Here is a 17,586-nt window from a genome sequence, read left to right on the forward strand (position 1 = left end):
TCCTTCAGAGGAGGGGCTGTTCGACTCGTTGAACGAGTTTAGCAGAAGCCGAGTCCACTCCTTCAGAGGAGGGGCTGTTCGAGCAGTCTTGATTAAAGGGGAGGGCCTCCTTGGGTGATTTGGCTACAATTGGAGCAGTTAGACCTTTAGTCTCTTTGGAGACTTTGTGGATCTTGCGCATAGCCTTGGGGCTAAGGGATCTGGAGGAGAGGGCTTCCTCGTACTTGGCTTGATTGAACTCTACGACGAGAGTTTCAACCGTCGTTCCAGTGAGATGAACATCGGATTGCGCCACCACTTCTTTGTCAGAGAAGTTTGTCCCCAGCGGAGTCACCATCTTTTGTTTGTGGAAAATTTGTAGTAAAAAGAATGAAAGAAATTTTGATTTGTATTCCCTCGATCTTAATTAGCACGTCGTCGGATAGACTCTCGTTCCTTCGAATTCTCAGGCAACATGCCGTATAGGACATAATCGATGACCGGGAGACGCCAGTCTTCCTGGTTTGGCTGATCCGAGACTTGATGAGTGGCGTTTGCCTCTGGGACTTCTCTGGGTCGAAAGAGTTTTCGGCTGGCGACAGCGACCTTTTGGGTCGTTCCAGGAGGCTGGGCTAAGTAAAAAGAATGAAAGAAATTTTGATTTGTATTCCCTCGATCTTAATTACAATTTGAATTCCGATTACAAAAGAGAGGAGAATAAATTTGATTCTCCCCTTTGTTTAATTCTGGGTTCTTCACGATGACGGTGGAGTGCTTTCTTTGAATGCTCGTGTCGAATTTGCTCTCCCTTGATGATCCGAATATCTTGATTCACTGGAACGTGATCTTCTCCTCACGATTTGACGTTGTGGAGAACTTGCGTGACAAGTTTGAAACTCTTGATGAGTTGATTGATCTTAACCGTAATTGGTTAGACAAGTCCAGGATCTCTTCTTTGCTGCCCAAGAAAAGGATAAAAGATTCCCCTAAAGATCTCTTCTTTGCTGCCAAATAGAAGAATGAAAGCTCCAGCCTCGAACTAAGCTGATTTCTTAGTTACTTATAGGGGATTAAGGGGTGTAACCACCTCCTTAATTCGCTCCTAAGTGGGGCTAATGGGATGTAACCGCCCCTTAAATCACTCCTGAGTAGAGTTGTGATCCCCTCAGATCGTGGGAAACGGTTTTGAAACTGTTCAGCTCGTGTTTGAACGAGTCAAACGCAAAATCCGCGTTCTGGCGTGAATCCTGCGTTCAAGCGCAGTATCTGGAAGCTCGAACGCAGCGTCTGGAAGCTAGGACGCAGCGTCTGGAAGCTCATTTGTAGCAATTGGAAGCTGCGTTTGCAGCGATTTGGAAGCTGCATTTGCAGCGATTTGAAAGCTACGCTGGCGGTAGTTTAACAGCATTTAAGAGCTACGTTTGGCAGCGGATGGAAGCTGTGTTAGCAGCTTTTGGAGGCTGCGTTTGTGGCCGAACATGAGCTGCGTTTGGCAGCGGATGGAAGCTACGTAGGTAACTTTTAGAGGCTGCGTTTGTGGCCAGGTTTGAGCTGCATCAACGGCTAAAAACACTGCGTCTTGATGCCAGTACGCGGGGAGGATTTCCACGTTTTGGTTTGAAGAGACCGTTGATTTGTAGTCTCTTTCTATCAGAGCGTTGCAAAGATCGTTATTTTGTAATCTTTGCTTTAGCTCTTTGATATGTGAGAGTCGTCAGATTATAACTCCCGATGTTGATTGTGAAGGCTGTTGATTAGAGCTTTCATCAGTTGTTGTGAAGATCGTCATATTGTAACCTTCATCGATCTTCATGAAAGTCTTCAAATTGTGGCCTTCTGGAAGTCATTGAATTGTAACCTCTATTGTTGCTGTTTGATGGGGATAAGCTATCTGTTGTGATTTTTAGACAGCCTACAAAGATCTGGCTGCTGAACTCCCATAGTCTTATCTTGCTGAAGAGCTGTACCATAAATTTCTAACTTCACTTTCTCTCCTATAGTTCACGCCTTATAATCAACTAGAATTGGTGACTGTTTTGGATGGGACATAGGAGACTCAACAAAAAGTGACATTACAACCGATAATAATCTTAAGAGACTTCGGATTAAGACACCACAACCTAAAACTCTTAACACCCGATGCATAACCTTTGAATTTGTACTTATTTGCTCGAGGTTCAAATTTTCTTTAACTGGCTTGTGCATATGCAGGGCAACCAAATATTCTTAAATTAGAAAAATCTACAGGTTTATTAGACCAAATCTCCTTTGGAGTTTTATAATCGATAGTAGTAGATGGCGATCGATTCATTAAGTAACAAGTCATATTCACCCCTTTCGCCTAACATTTCTTGCCTAAACTTGCATTGAACAACATATAACGAGCTTCTTAGAAGGGTTCTGTTAATATGTTCTATCACTCCATTCTGTTGCAGTGTGCAAGGGATTGTGCGATGTCTAATAATTCCCTCATTCTTGAATAATCTATTAAATTTTCTCTACAAAATTCAAGGTTATTATCAGTTCTAAGCCTCTTAATTAGCTTCCCAATCTACTTCTTAGTTAAAGACTTTAACTGCTTAAAAGTCAAAAACACCTCATCTTTATGTCTCAAAAAGTAGATTCAAATCTTTCTAAAGTTGTCATCAATAAAGGTCAACAAATATCTCAAACTACCATCCTTCGATGCAACTTGAGAAGGTCCCCAGAAATCTGAATAAATATAATCTAAAGTATCTTTAGTCTGATGGCTGATGTACTGAAGCTAACTCTTTTATGCTTTTTGGAGATGCAATGCTCGCAGAACCCAAATTTCCTCTGCTTTATCCACATAAAAAACCATTCTTCCTTAACTCGGTCAATTCGCGCTTACTTATATGGCCAAGTCGTATATTCTATAATCTTATAGTATCTACTTCTGACATTGATGATGCAACTGTAGCAGAATTGGTGACAATAGAACCCTGCAAAATATGTAAGCTGCCATTCTTCTTTCCTTTCATAACCATGAGAGAGCCTTTTGTAACCTTATGAACTCTGCCTTCACTTAAAAAATTACACCTGAGACTATTAAGAGTACTCAAAGAGATGAAATTCTTCCTTAAACCTGGAACATGCTTACCATCAGTCAAAGCTCTGATGACTCCATCTTACATCTTAATCCAAATTGTCCTTTTTTCAATAGTCTTGCATGACACATTATTCCTAGAGTAATTTCACCATTAGTAGCTTCATAAGTGACGAACCAGTCCTAATTAGCACACATTTATTAGGAACACCCTGAATCTAAAATCCAATCATCCATGCTCCTTTTTTTATCATCGGTAACCAATAAAATCACATCTTCAGCAATACCAACTTCAGCGGAGTCCTCCGTTGATTTTTCTTCATAATCTTCTTGTTTCTTCTTATTCTTCGGCCTGTAACAATCAACATTGATGTGTCCCTTCTTCTTGTAATATCCACAGGTCAGATTCTTATTCTTTAACTTAAATCTATTACCTCCAAATCCCCTTTTCTCCGATCTTTCACGAATAAATAAGCTATCAGATTTATCACCACTCTCACTTGATGTTAACTCTTTATTGATCTTCTCCTTATTCAACAAGTTCTCTTTAATGTCCTTGATGCTAATAAAATCTCGACCGTAAATCATAGTATCTCTAACGTGATTGTAGAAAAGCGATAAAGAGCACAGTAATAATAGAGCTTGATCTTCATCATCGATTTTAACATTAATCTTACTCAACTTTATAATCGCTAAATTGAATTCTCGTGAGATTTGATGGGTGTACCTTCTGACATATGAAGTGTATACAATTGTTGCTTTAAAAGGAGTCGATTATTGAATGACTTCATCAAATATAAATCCTTCAACTTAGACCATAAATCAGTGGCTATCTTTGTGAGAACTTCTTGCAAGACTTCATTTATCAAACATAACTGGATCAATGTGAGAGATTTATTATCTAACATTTTCCAATCTCCTCCATCATGTTAGTTAGTTTATTCGACTTCTCGAACAAAGCCTTCTTCAATCTACTCTGTGTCAACATGACGATCATCCTAACTTGCCAAATGCTAAAACTGAGGTTGCCGTCAGACTTCTTAATATTCCACTTCGTAGTGGTTGTCTTCATCTTTTCATTCGATTAATAACTAAGGACTCTAATACCAAATTGTTTTGACAAATCTATAGAATAAACTAATATCAATCACATGAAAGCATGAAAAATATCGAGAATACAAATAACATAAGGATATATGTGGTTTGCCTTGTAGCCTACGTCCGTGGGCAGATGAGGAGAATAGCTTTACTAAAATTTGAGGAATACAATGTGGAGATCTCTCAATCACTCAATCCCTAACACACCATTATGCCTAATACAACTCTCTCAGATAAAGGAATAAAGAGAGAAAATATCAAATAGGCTTCACAAAACTCTCTGTTCTTGATTGATACTCTGTAGATTGATATTAATAATTGTCTTAAAAGACTATACATATATAACCTTAAAAATCCTAACTCCTTGTTGCCTACGGAATAGGAGTTCTAGTGGGAATATAAGTCCACATGTTAAAGCCCAATAATACTACAAGCTCATAAAGACTTCTACTCTTGCAGCAATTAGAGTCCTAATAGGAGTTTATTTGTGGCTCTCTTTATGACTAACCTTCAAGTCCTGTGCACAATAAGATTGCATTGATGATCAACTTAATCCCTAATCGAAAGGAATCCTCTCGGCCAAGTCTATCAAATAAAGAAAAGTCTTAGTTTAGTTCCATATTTGAGCCACACTAACACGTCTGAATGGTAGAATATTCACTTTGTCAAATATACAGAGCTCTCCATGTCTCGCTCATTTAGATAGATTCTTTATCTCCTCAAACTGGGAGTCTAAATATTAATTAGTTGTTCAGTACCCCAGATTCTCCTTCTGCTCATATAAAATTCCAATTATTTTGGATAGCTCGGAGTTCAACCACTGCTACCTCTCTTCAGCATTGAAAAAGGTTGGATATTACACACATCATTCACTGATTTTGTTTTTTTCTTGGAAATCATTTTTTTTTCAAGGTGATCCTGCAGCTTGTTTCACTGAGAAGTTTAATATTCTAAAATGACGTATTAAATAGTGGATAAAAAATAATTATAAAACTACCTTGGTGCGCAAAAAGGCTATCATAGCTACTGTCTGATCTTTTGGTACTTTGGAGGAATCATGAGCTTTAACGACTTCTAAACTTCAAACTAGAAATTCTCTCAAAGAAGACATTCAAAAATTAATTCTCAAAGATGAAAAATATTGGAGACAATGTTCTAGAATTAATTGGCTTCAATGGGGACTCCAATGCCTCTTTCTTAAAATCGCCTCGTCCAGAAGGTATTCTAATTATGTCACCTTTATAACTGAAGGAGATTCTATTTTCCTATTTGATGATAATAAAAAGTCCATCTTCCTGGCTTATTTTAAGAAAAATTTTCTTCATCAGTAAATTATCCTCTTTTCAAGTCAATTGGGATTTATCTGTCCTTGACAAAAAAATTTCTGATGAAGAGATAACAAAGGTAGTGTTTGATATGTAAATCCATCAAAAGCACCAGGGCTGATCACTATATTTATTGCACTTTTTATCTATTTTATTGAATAAATATACCTGCTAATATCAATTGTTTTATGATTTTTTAGGAATTAAATAATTTATCAAATAAGAGCTAAAATAAGTCCAAATATCTTTTCTTGAAGCTTAGTAGAAGTCTAGATGAACCCCACAAAGCTCAAAAGACCTAAAAGAAATTGAGTCAACAAGTCAACTAAAGAAAATAAATTCTGTTAAAAACTAATCGATGAGCTAATCGATTAGGTTGAAACAGAAATGTATCAATGGCTGATTCTAATTTCTTAGAGTTCAAGATCCAAGAGTTGTGGTTAATTGATGTATGTTATAAATAAGTGTAGAAAGTGAGGGTTAGGGAGAGGTAAAAATTTTGTAAATGTAAAACCCTGTAATTTTAGATAAATTATGATAAATAATAATAAATGAGTAATATTTTGATAAATATTATTTTTTAATTATTGAGTATGCTAGAAATCGATTTGAGATCGATTAAATACATATAAGTGTGTATATAAGAGTACAGGAGCAAAACCATGCACAGACACAAAGTAAGTCAATCTGCGTTCTGGTCGGTTGACCAGCCTAGGCCTATCAGTCGACCGATGACACCTGATCGATCGGCCGATGCCTAGCGGCCAGTCAACCGATGGACTTTCAGAGCTCCAACAGCTTTCATTTCGGGTCGGTTTTTTTTGCTTCGAGCCCAGTTGTTTACTTAAGTATATATACTCATTTTGAACCTCTTTTGATCATCTTTCACGTGATATATCAGCAGCCACCATTCCTCTCAAACCCTAACCCTAGATTGTGAGTTTCTGAGAGTTTTCTTGAGGCGTTTGTCGAGAGGAAGACAAGACTCATGATCTTGGTGAAGGAGGATCTTGCACGCACGCGTGTTTGGGAGTTTCAGCACAGCGTTTGAGGCAAGTTCATCTTCCCAAACCTTTCCCTGTAGTAACTCATGATTTAATATGTTTAATTAATTAATCTGCTTCTTAAAGTTTAACCGGATGTGATAAAACCTAGTTTGTGATGTTAAGTCTAAAGCCAATGAAAAGATCTTTCACTGTTTATTAAGAATAGTTGAACATGATTAGTAGGATTGTATTAAATTTATAAATTCATGTTTTAATATGGTTTTAAAAATCCTAGTTTAATCTTTAAAATGAAATTTTGCTAATTAGGACGTTTAAAGCATAAGTTTATGATACCTAGGTGATGTGATCTTGATTAAACTAATCTATATTTGTGTAAAGAACAGAGTTAATCATGTCTAACTAATCATGCTAATAAAAATCAATTTTTGAGTAAAAGTGACACACAGAACCTAAAAGAAAATATAAGTCAATGTCTGAAATCAATAAACTGGAGTTCTCAATAAGTCTTAAATAAAAAATGCCTCAATAAGAGGAAATAAGACACACAGCCTTTACAACTTCTAGAATAAAACCCTCAAATGTCTAAACAAAAATCTATAGTGGAGCTCGAAAGAAAATATAACTAAAATAGACAGCTGAAGCTAAATGGCATCTCCATCAACCTGCGACTCTCCGGGCTCCTGGCTCGTTACCTAAAAGGGGGAGGGACAACGAGCGTCAAAGCGCTAGCGAGCAACATCACAACCAACCCCAAGGGAAAGGGCTCGTTGTATACAGAAAATACAGTTATAATATATATATATAATCACTGATCCTATTTAGGTAATTACAACATGAGCATAAGTACATCGAGCGAAATAATCCAAATAAGAAAACGCTCATGTATATACCATATAGCTCAAATTGTAAATACCTATATATAAGAGGGTTTTAGTATTTAGGGAATTACAACACGAGCATAGGTACGTCAAGCGAAATAATCCAAACAAGGAAACCCTCATGTATATACCTTGTATCTCTAATTGTAAATCCCTAAATACCAAATCCAAAATCTAATACATGAATAATAATAAAAGAAGACAACCTCATCTCAGAACTCAAATCCGGTGTTATATCGTAACTCACATAAATGTCATGTCCAGTCTATGCAAGTATCAGTGTAAATCTCAAGGTCTAAGCTGATGTCCAACACAATGGACTAAAACTAGATGTAGTGGATGTCCAACACATAGACTGCATATGAAAATTATCCAACACATGGACTGTATGTGATAAATGTCTAACACATGGACTACACATCATAATTGCCCAACACATGGACAAGATGAAATATATGAACAAGTGCATATACCCTAATTTCTCACGTGTCTCGGTGTGCAAACCTAAACTCGTGTCCGCATGTCATCTCACATGTAAAGATACAGGTTATACAATAATTTCTAATACCCGTTATTCGAGGCGACTCCTCGTTCATATTAAAACACGCAACAATAATAAACAAGCATAAACAGTTTCAGTTAAACTGAAATAACTCAAACAAATCAAAACTGAGGAAAAACTAAAAATCTCCTCATCAGCCGACTCATGAGTCGACTAGGATTGGTCGACCAGACAAAACACAAAACTGTAATTTTCCCATCAGTCGACTCATTGGTCGACTCATCAGTCGACTCGTAAGTCGACTCATTGGTCGACTGAGCAGAAAATCCCCAGTTTTCTGCTTATAATGATTATCTACAAAAGTGATAAACAAAAGTTCTTTTTCGTCATGTCTAACCATATATTTCCGATTCTAACACATGTATGTCAATAGAAACTAAAGATTTGCATGTAATTATTTACATTAAAACTCTAAACTTGTTTATACGTGTTTAAAAACGTCTTGAAAACATTAAATCACTTGAAACCCACGTTTAAAACAAATTCTAGATCTGGATCTACATTACAAAAACGTTGATGAGCTTTTTACTAACTGAAAAGTGTAGATCTTGTAACTTATAATGTAAAGCATCTATTTTTATGCACAAAATACATTTTAGGCTCAACAATCCGAAATAAAAACTCAAGGAAACTATACAAACAGTGGGTGATGGTTGGGCGAGATGTTACTCGCCTCTGATATGCTAGAACAACCCCTGAATTCGAGAGAGAAAGATCCCCTTCGCTGTACCTCGCCAACACCCGCTGAAATCCTCCGAAAATTCCCCAAAAATCACTAAAAACGAGCTAAGGTTTGAGAGGAGAGAGGGGGCTAGGGTTTCTCTGATATCTGATGAGTTTTGGGGTTGGTTTCAGGTAGGAGAGATTTTATGTAAGCGGTCAAACCCGAAACAAAACCAAACCAAACCCGCAAAAGAAAAGAATCTGGAAATCTGCCCGTAAGTCGACTCATTGGTCGACCCATAAGTCGACTCATGAGTCAACTAATCCGACATTTTTCTAGATTCGTGCATGTTTTGCTAATTTGACAAAACCAATGCACAAAACTCCATAAAAATACACTCCTACACCACTGATAACTTGTTATCAGGTGTATCTATGACCTCAAGTCATTAATCATAATAGAATTATTTATCACTAATAATTCACATATACTTCTAACAAAAAAATACGGGGTTTTACATTTAAATCCTTTCTGGTTGCTCGATTGGCAAAGAGCGATCGGTTGACCAATAGGGCCTTTTTCAAGTGCATTTTGTGCACATTTGCCATTGATCAACTAATACCCTAGGGTCAGTTGACTGTCACTTGTTTTCTTTTGTTTGAGGTGATTTTTCTTGCACGTTTAATCGTGAACGCGAGGTTTGAGCCATACGATGATACACGTCCAATCATGAGTATACACGAGTAGAGTCGTAACACGCATACGGATATTCCAAAGAGGATTATTATGGGTATTGTTTCGATCATGTTTGAGTTAACAATTAATTATAATATGTATGATTGTCTGGATATCGTTGATGGGTACAACTCAATACTACTTGGGATAGTACGTTGATATGCCGTTAGTATAGTCCATTGAGTCAGGATTTTAGGATACCTGATTTGGTAGTCCGTCTCGGACGGTGATACGATGATGCTAGAGAGCTGTACTTCTAGGATACCTGATGTGGTAGTTCGTCCCGCACGTTGATGCGATGAGACTAATGAGCTGTGTACATATTTAGGATGCCTGACTTGGTAGTCCGTTCCGCATGATAATGCAATGAGTTATAAAACCTTATGAGATATTGTATTGTGATATATCTGATAGCCTAAGTCTTTTGATGAAGCTATTTATGAATACAATTCATCACTGAGTTATATTATGACCACATTACTTCGCGTTTGGAAATTAGAGGATATTGCGGTAACTCTACTTTTCTATTTTGCTTTCCTTTATCTTTTATTCTTAGTTTGGAATTGATATTTAGCGATTCACAATTTGAGGCATATGGTATATACATGAGGGTTTCCTTGATTGGATTATTTCATTCGATGTACTATGTCTCGTGTTGTGGGTTTCTAAATATTAATCTCATTTAGATACATGGTAAATGATTTAGCTAGACTATGCAAAATAGATAGAGCCTCCATCACATTTAGTAGCCCTTCTTCTAAGGGCAGATGGAGATGATCCTGCTAAAGTGCTTTGACGCTGTTGTTGTTTTTCTTTTTTTTCCCTTCTTTTTAGGTAGCGGATCATAGTGTTGGAGAGCCGTAGATTGATGGATTTATAGCATAATCGTCGTCACTTATTTGTAGTTGGTGCTCCACCGTAGTTTAATGTTTTCTTTCAGACATTTACAGTTTTGTTTTATTTTGTAAAAGCTATGTGCCTTAGTATTATTTTCAGATGACTCTTATGTATTGAGATATTTCACCTTTATTTCAGACATCAGTTGTATTTTATTTTACTCGAATTGGGACATGATCATATTTATAGGATATTTCTTTCTATGTCACGTCCATTGCATCTATTGCTCTTATTTTTCCTGTTTTGTACCTACACTTGTCATTGATCCCACTAGAGAGGAATTATTGTGATGGTGAAACATATTGTTGCACAGTATGGGTACATGGCAGATTTGACATCTAGGTTCACCTTGGACTGTAGCCATGTGTGAAAACAGAGGCGTCACAGTAAACTCATTTTGTAGATAGGGACCACTCTTAATTCAGAACGCCTTCCATAATTATACATTTACATTGCGATACATAAAAAAATTTCTTCCATTTTAATTTTTGTTCTTCTTCTGTTTTAATGATGAAGATGAATATTTGTTTCACAAGGACTAATCTCTTGCAATGTAATTTTTTATTTTTCTTTTTTTAAGATTTTATTTATTATTTTTATTTTATACTTATAATGTAGATTTATTTTCTTGCTCTTTTCTTTTATGCTTTGTACTGTAGATATATTTTCTTTCTACATTTTATAGTTTAGATTTTAATTTCTTAATTTTAATTTCTAGTATGAGTAGCTAATCTCTTTAAGATTTCTAGGATTTGATAAAACTAGTTAATTTCTTTTTAATTTATTAATTGCTCTCTTTTGTACTTAAAATAATCATATTAAAGATAATCAGCTAGTGAATTAATTAGTAGAAAGAGAATTTCATTGGCTATGCTCATGTTAAATTGTTTGATAGTTTATGTTTTTTTAATTCTAGGTTATTATCTAGTTGTTTACTTGTTTTCATAAGTAGTAATATTGCTTGAATATATTTTGATAGATTATACTTATTTTTAGTAACTTGATAGTCTATGCTTAATAATTCCATGTTAGCTTCAATCAATGCCATGAAATTGTGCCGACAAGTTAGAAGTAACATCATAAGAGGCATATCTCGACATGGCAATGTCAGATTACGGTGTCTTACAGTGTATTCCCTGATCATCTTATTTTTTTGCTTTTTAGAAAGAAGTTTTGCCATGGTAATATTAGATTATTCCTCATGGAATTACAAGAGGAACTTCAATTCTAAATTCACTCATGATCTAAGTGAAGCCTCGGGCAAATTCTGAAATCAGTCAAAGGCTACCCCTTGAAGGGTGCTAATAAAAAGTCGTGCCATAATGGCGTCATTACCCACTACATTCCTAGTTTATTGTGAAAGTAGTAGATATGTTATTTCAGAGAACATTTACCATCAAACATATGCAATATTGGCGGCTTGAATTTTATCGGATAGGGAACCATGTCCCACTCAATGGGATAAAGTCGGATGATTCTAACCTTCTTCAGCTCAGTTCATTGAGAAAGAATATTGAGCTACTTTTAGATGTCCTCCAGGGCTTTTGCTTCCTTGCTTGGCTTTGAAGGTATTATCATCTCCGATCCTACATGTTCGGAATCTGCATTATCTTGATGCTCTTGATCTTTTTCTTAGGAGGATTCATCGATTGCCTTTTCCTCTTTAAAGAACTTGGTTGAGTTTGAGATGCTTATAAGAGTTGCTCGACCATCTTTTCTACATGTTTGATCTGCTCATCTGAATCTTTCTTTTGGACCATCATTTGAGCAAAAAGATTTTCTCGGTCCATCACATCTACATCTCATTATCATCATTGACTTGAATTAGGGGTCGCATTTGATATTATGACAGAGTTGGCATCGCTAGAATTGGGTTGGTTCACTTGAGATAACGTCTGCAATGACCGTGTTTGGAGGGAAGAGAAGTCGATAGGAATTGTTGCTCCTTGCCTTAACCTAGTGTGGTGATACACACCATGAGCTTCTGGCAATATGGATCTAATACCAGAAGAATACACTAGATTGGGTGAGCTATCTGTACTTTCTTTATCATTTCTAGAAGTCACACCTGTCATATTGATAGTGAAGACTTGTGTTTTACACTTTTGGGTACGTTGTCGTTATTTAGTCCGAACTTCTGAAGGCTCAGGACTATGACTAAGACGGCTGAATGCTTATTCCTTTTTAGGAATAACTTTACATTGACAACTCTTTTAAACTACTGAGACTACTTCTCTTAAATCACAAGTAGTTCCAAGTTGAGGGCGTTCTTCAACGCCGACTTTGCCACTTTTGGCCTTCGAACACGAACGTCGCTTTCGGCGACATTGGCCCAGCTTTTATATAGCGCAATCAGCATTGATGATATTATTCCCTTGCAGGAATTTAGATGAGGTATTACCCCCAATCTGAGCTTCTATCGAGGAAGTATAGCGAGTATCACGGCATGCTTTAAATCGAACTCCTAAAGGAGTTGTGGGCTGATGTCTGAGATCAACATCTTTATCTTCGCTCAAGACAAAGGTCGAGTTTTCTTCACACTTGGCAAAACTCATTTAGCTTCTAATGAAGCTCAAACTATCTTTAGCAAAGGTTGCCTTTACACATGTGGTGGTCGGTTTAGACCTGAGATTCGCACTACGGCAAATACTTCAACAACTATGTACTATCACTGTTAATGAAGATTGGTTCGTGGAAATGAATTCCTTAAACTTTGTTTGGTCAAATTCAATGACCAGCGATTCAGCAAAAGACCAGAGGTTCTTAGTGTCGATGTGCGACGTAATTTACTCATTGGAGGAAAAAGTAGACTTCAGCAGAGTCACCATCTTGTTTTGGGTCTTTTTACTATTGCAATTAGCGCATATTACAATAAAAAGAATATGATGAAACACAGAAAAAATTTATATTTCTGAGTTTCTTTTCTGTGTGTCGGTGGAACGTCGATATTGTGTTCTATTGATGCACCAATTAAGACAATGAGTTATTTGTTGTTGATGGGAACTTAGTAACTTAGAATATAGCTCAGTCTTCTCTTGGCATTTCTATTCAATTAAATTGTAAGTGAGATAATAGGAATTTCTCTCTGCGTGTGAGTTGATCTCCCTATATTTTGGTCCTGGGGGCTCAAATAAGCAATCTCCTCTTCTTTTATAGGCTAAAAAAGAGAGTAAACGACCTTTAATTATGGATTAAGTGGCCATTAAAATATGAGATAGCATGGAACGACTAAACGGCTAGTTAGCGAGGTTCGCTGACTTGGTGAAGTTCATTGAAGACGGGGACAAAGATCGCTGAAGACATGGGTGAGGCTAGGTGAAGACATGGGCGAGTCTTTTTCGGAACCATAGATGACTGGGTCCACTTGGATTGCCATAAGTTAAGTTCGCTGACAGACGAGTTTTGTTTGTGAGTTCAAATTTTGACACAGAATTCAACTTGCAATTTGGCCAACTAATAACGTCTTTTGACTCGGTCTAAGGCGTGAATTGGGAGTCAAGTCGCTCTTAACTTGGTTGAGTCGAGTTGAGATGGGCTGCATGGTGAGGTTCGCATGTTTTGTTAACCGATATTTTCTACAGCTGGTTGTGGGTTTGGCTTTGGGCCCATTCGAAGTGATTAGTCCATAGACGTTTACTTCTTAGATCCAAGCTATACATTAGCATGAGTAGAAATATATTTTGACCATCTACATGGTCGACTAGCATCGAGGTCGAGATAGGGTACTAGGACGAGCAGGTCATGGGCGAGTGCGCTGGCGGGCGAGTGCGCTGTGGTTGAGCGGTCGAGTGGGTTGAGGTAAGCAGGTTGTGGTCGAGTGGTCGATCGACATTGAGGTCAAGTAGGCTAGCGACAATCACAGCAGGCAAGCAGGCGTGGGCGGGATCTGGCAACAGCTCGATCGTGGTTGAGCTGTCGTGTTCGAGAGCGATGCGGTCGTGGCGGGAATCGAGGCAGGTGGTCGTGGCCAGGACCTATGGCGGTGCGGGCGTGGTGACAAGTACCAGATGGTGCAATCTAGTGTGGGGGCGATGAGAGTTGGGTGGTAGTGGGTAGCTGCAAACTAGGGTTAGGGTTAGGGTTGGTGATGAGGTGGGACCCGCTGATTGTTTAGATTTGCAGGGTTGAGATTTGATGAGGGCATTGATTGGATGGCTCTGATACCATATTAAATGCAGAGCAAATTGGGAGAAAAGGAATCAATCTTTATTTATATTGGTGTCTATATATACAATGTGAATAGAACTGTTCTACTACTCTACTCAATGCAGGATTAAACAAAGAGCTGTAAATACAATATCTAACACTCCTCAGGTTTAAATAGAGTCGTTCTTCCCATAATGTACTAAATTTATAGTTCCTTCTAGCTCAGCTTCAAAATGATTCAGATCATACTATCTCAAAAATATTCCCCTGTTTGCAAATCAATTGCAACAATAAATGTACGTACCATCTTCACAAAAATTATGTGCAGAAGCATAAACTTCTACTGCACATACTTTGAAAGATTGAAAATGAGCAAAAGTAAGAGAGCTCACCTGCCAGTCATCACCATGACTGCAAGAACAAGTACGCTACCACATCTATTGAGGCAAAACATCCTTGTAGGCTACATGACCATCAAAAATACGAGCAAAAGTCCCAAGAAGTGCATTTCGAATCAGTAGGAGCTTGAACCCAGGCTTCTAGTGCATATTCTTTTTTGTTCAAAGATTAACTGAGCAAAGGAACTTCAGGCAATCTTCCAGAGTCATATTGCCAATTAGAATCTAAAACAAACAACTTGTCACAAGAACAAGTACACAACTACATCTATTGAAGCAAAACAACTTGCTAACCAAGCAGAATACAACCAAGAGCCCCAACAATTGCGACACAAATTCAGTAGCATTTTTCCCTCTCTAAGAGCTTGCAGCAGCGGCAACAGGAGCTGAATAAGCTCTACCGCTGCCACCAACCTTTCCACTGCCACCACTAACACGACCACGATGAACTTGACGCCGATGCTCAACCTCCCTCTTCTTGCTACTCGATCCTGTAGCCGACCCTGCAAAGGTATTACTACTCGACCCTCCACCCCTTAATGTTGATCCTCTACCCTCCACCTTTGACGTATCCTCCACTTCCTCGTTCGACTGCGAAGTCCAACACCTGTCAGTCGAATCCACCGAATTCATTTCCCAATTAGACATCCATGGCTGACCACCGACGCTATTGCTCCCAGCTGATTCCTGAGGCTCCATATCCTCGCCTGAAACATACTTGTGAAGACTAGGTTCTGTCAAGTCGTCCTTCACTTCCATCTCAGATTCCACAAATGCGTCTTTTGAATTCAATCCCCTTTGCCCAAATCGACCATTTTCGTTGTTGGTCTGATCTGATGAAGATGAGTTGAGATCGGCTACTGCTTCGAGGATGGAACAGGCTTTCGATACACAAGCTGGAAGAGAGAAGGGGGTGTTTTCTGGGTTTAGGCCCAGAATGTGGTCGAAATCTCTGGATGATCTTCTTGAGGATCTGCTCCTTGTCACTGTTGGATGGTTCCCCTTTGGGTCTTTTGGTTCTTCAACTATTTCGGGCTCTGATTGCTGCTTCTCCTTTGCTCTGCAGCTCATCAACTGATCGCGAACGCAGTTGGTGACAACGGGATTGCTCGAGTTTCTCTGATATAAGCATCATCATATTAGAATAAATGTGAAATACTTAAGAAAAAAATTTGCGAAATTCAGTACAGGATTTAACCTGGGTATGAGTTTGGAGTTGGGTTTTTTGACTCTTGTTGGCGCCGCCATTATTGTTTCCCTTGATCAAGTTCTCGTCAACTTCAGCCATCGGGCTTCTTCTATAGGGGGATTGCTCCTGTTTCCTCGACGAGCTCCTGCTAAGCGACGGCTGAGGCTGCTGAGCCATCATTGCATTCTCATTCGAAGCTCTGGTTGGATTAGCAGGAGATCTAGACCTTGGCGATGCATTCCTCCTACAATTAACAGCGGCAGTAGCATTGGCAGCACCACCAGCAACTCCCTTCTCTCTCGCGGGAACAGAAACCATTTTCGTCGGTTGCTGCTGCTGCTTCGTTTTATCACAAGAAAAAGCAGCAGCACCAGCAGCAGTGCCTTCTGGTCTCCTCCCTGGAGATCGACTGACTCTTCTCTGGCTCCCTCTTTCTCTGCTCCCTGACCTCTCTCGGCTCGGAGTTCTCCTACGAGGAGAGGACCTCGTGCTCTGCTGCTGGTGCTGCTGCTTCTGGTCCCAGTCATCTTCTTCGTCTCTGCTCTTCTCATTATCAAAATCAAAGCTCCTCTTCGACCCCGAATACTTTCTCGCTAGAGTATCGCCGGAGGCTTTACCAGAGGAGCTGCTCCTCTTCGACCCCGAATACTTTCTCGCTAGAGTATCGCCGGAGGCTTTACCAGAGGAGCGTTGTAGCATTGAGCTCGACTGGATTAGTGGGCTTACAACTGGGCTTTTTCTCCTCTTGAGAAGTAGCGGGGGATTTCTTCTTGGGGGTTTGGGTGACAACGAAGACTGGTTTCTTTTCCATTTGCGGAGGGGGTTTTGCTTCTTTCGGTGTTGTCTCCTCTTTGGCTGCTGCACTGGCGTTGGCGTTGGCGTTGGCATCGTTCTTCTTCTTGCTCTTCTTCTCTTTTGGAATTGGGATCTTGGGCTCAGCTGAAGCTGCAGCTGGATCTGGAGGAGCACAAGGCTCCTCCTCCCTCTTCTTGCTGAAACAAACGCCCATTTTTTTTTTTTCCGTTTCAATTCGGAGGGAGAAAGAGAAGGGTTAGTTTGAATCGAAGGGTGAAGGGATTTCAGGCGATAATAGCTTCTTATTTGAATTGTTTTTATTTATTTATTTAGTGGTTACGGAGAGAGGAGAGAGAGAGAAAGGTGAAGATTCGCGGGACCCGAGGTGGAGGGAAGGGGACAAGGACTGGAACATAAAAGACAGAGGGAGAGTAGGAATGAGGTCGGAATTTCAAATTTTAGGATCACAATTGGGCCTCAGAATAGAGCCGTTGGTAGTTTTTTGGGGCCCATCCCAAGGATTTACCCGTATAATTCCATTAAAAATTTTCAAATTTTGGGCGTTTGAATGGTAACGGCTAGATCGTTGTTTTTTTTGGGGGGTCGGGGGTTAAAATAGTGGCTGACAGCAGAAGGAATCGACCGTTATAGGGCATCACGTGCGAGCGATGAGCCCTACGTTTTTGTTATCCGTTCTCTCCACTTTGACTGAGTTCTGAAGCTGAGGTAAAGAGCGTGACACTGTAGCAGTTCTCTGTTAAGAGATCAGGTTAAGTCCACCAAACCCCCTGGACTTTGGGGGATACCCCAGTAATCCCTTTGAACTTTTTACCTTTGGCGATGTCT

At 38.9% G+C, this 17,586-nt stretch overlaps 1 protein-coding gene across 1 annotated transcript; it reads right to left on the reverse strand.

Annotated features, from left to right (window-relative positions):
* LOC109826685 (uncharacterized protein At1g65710-like) lies at positions 14,843-17,238 on the reverse strand. Its single transcript, XM_020393705.1, has 3 exons — positions 16,643-17,238; positions 15,955-16,578; positions 14,843-15,875 (listed from the first exon to the last, which is right to left on the reverse strand). The coding sequence occupies exons 1-3, from the start codon at positions 16,952-16,954 to the stop codon at positions 15,114-15,116; spliced, it is 1,698 nt and encodes a 565-aa protein (XP_020249294.1). The 5' UTR covers positions 16,955-17,238; the 3' UTR covers positions 14,843-15,113.

The sequence above is a fragment of the Asparagus officinalis genome, chromosome 10 (genome assembly GCF_001876935.1).
Source record: "Asparagus officinalis chromosome 10, Aspof.V1, whole genome shotgun sequence".
Classification (NCBI taxonomy): domain Eukaryota; kingdom Viridiplantae; phylum Streptophyta; class Magnoliopsida; order Asparagales; family Asparagaceae; genus Asparagus; species Asparagus officinalis.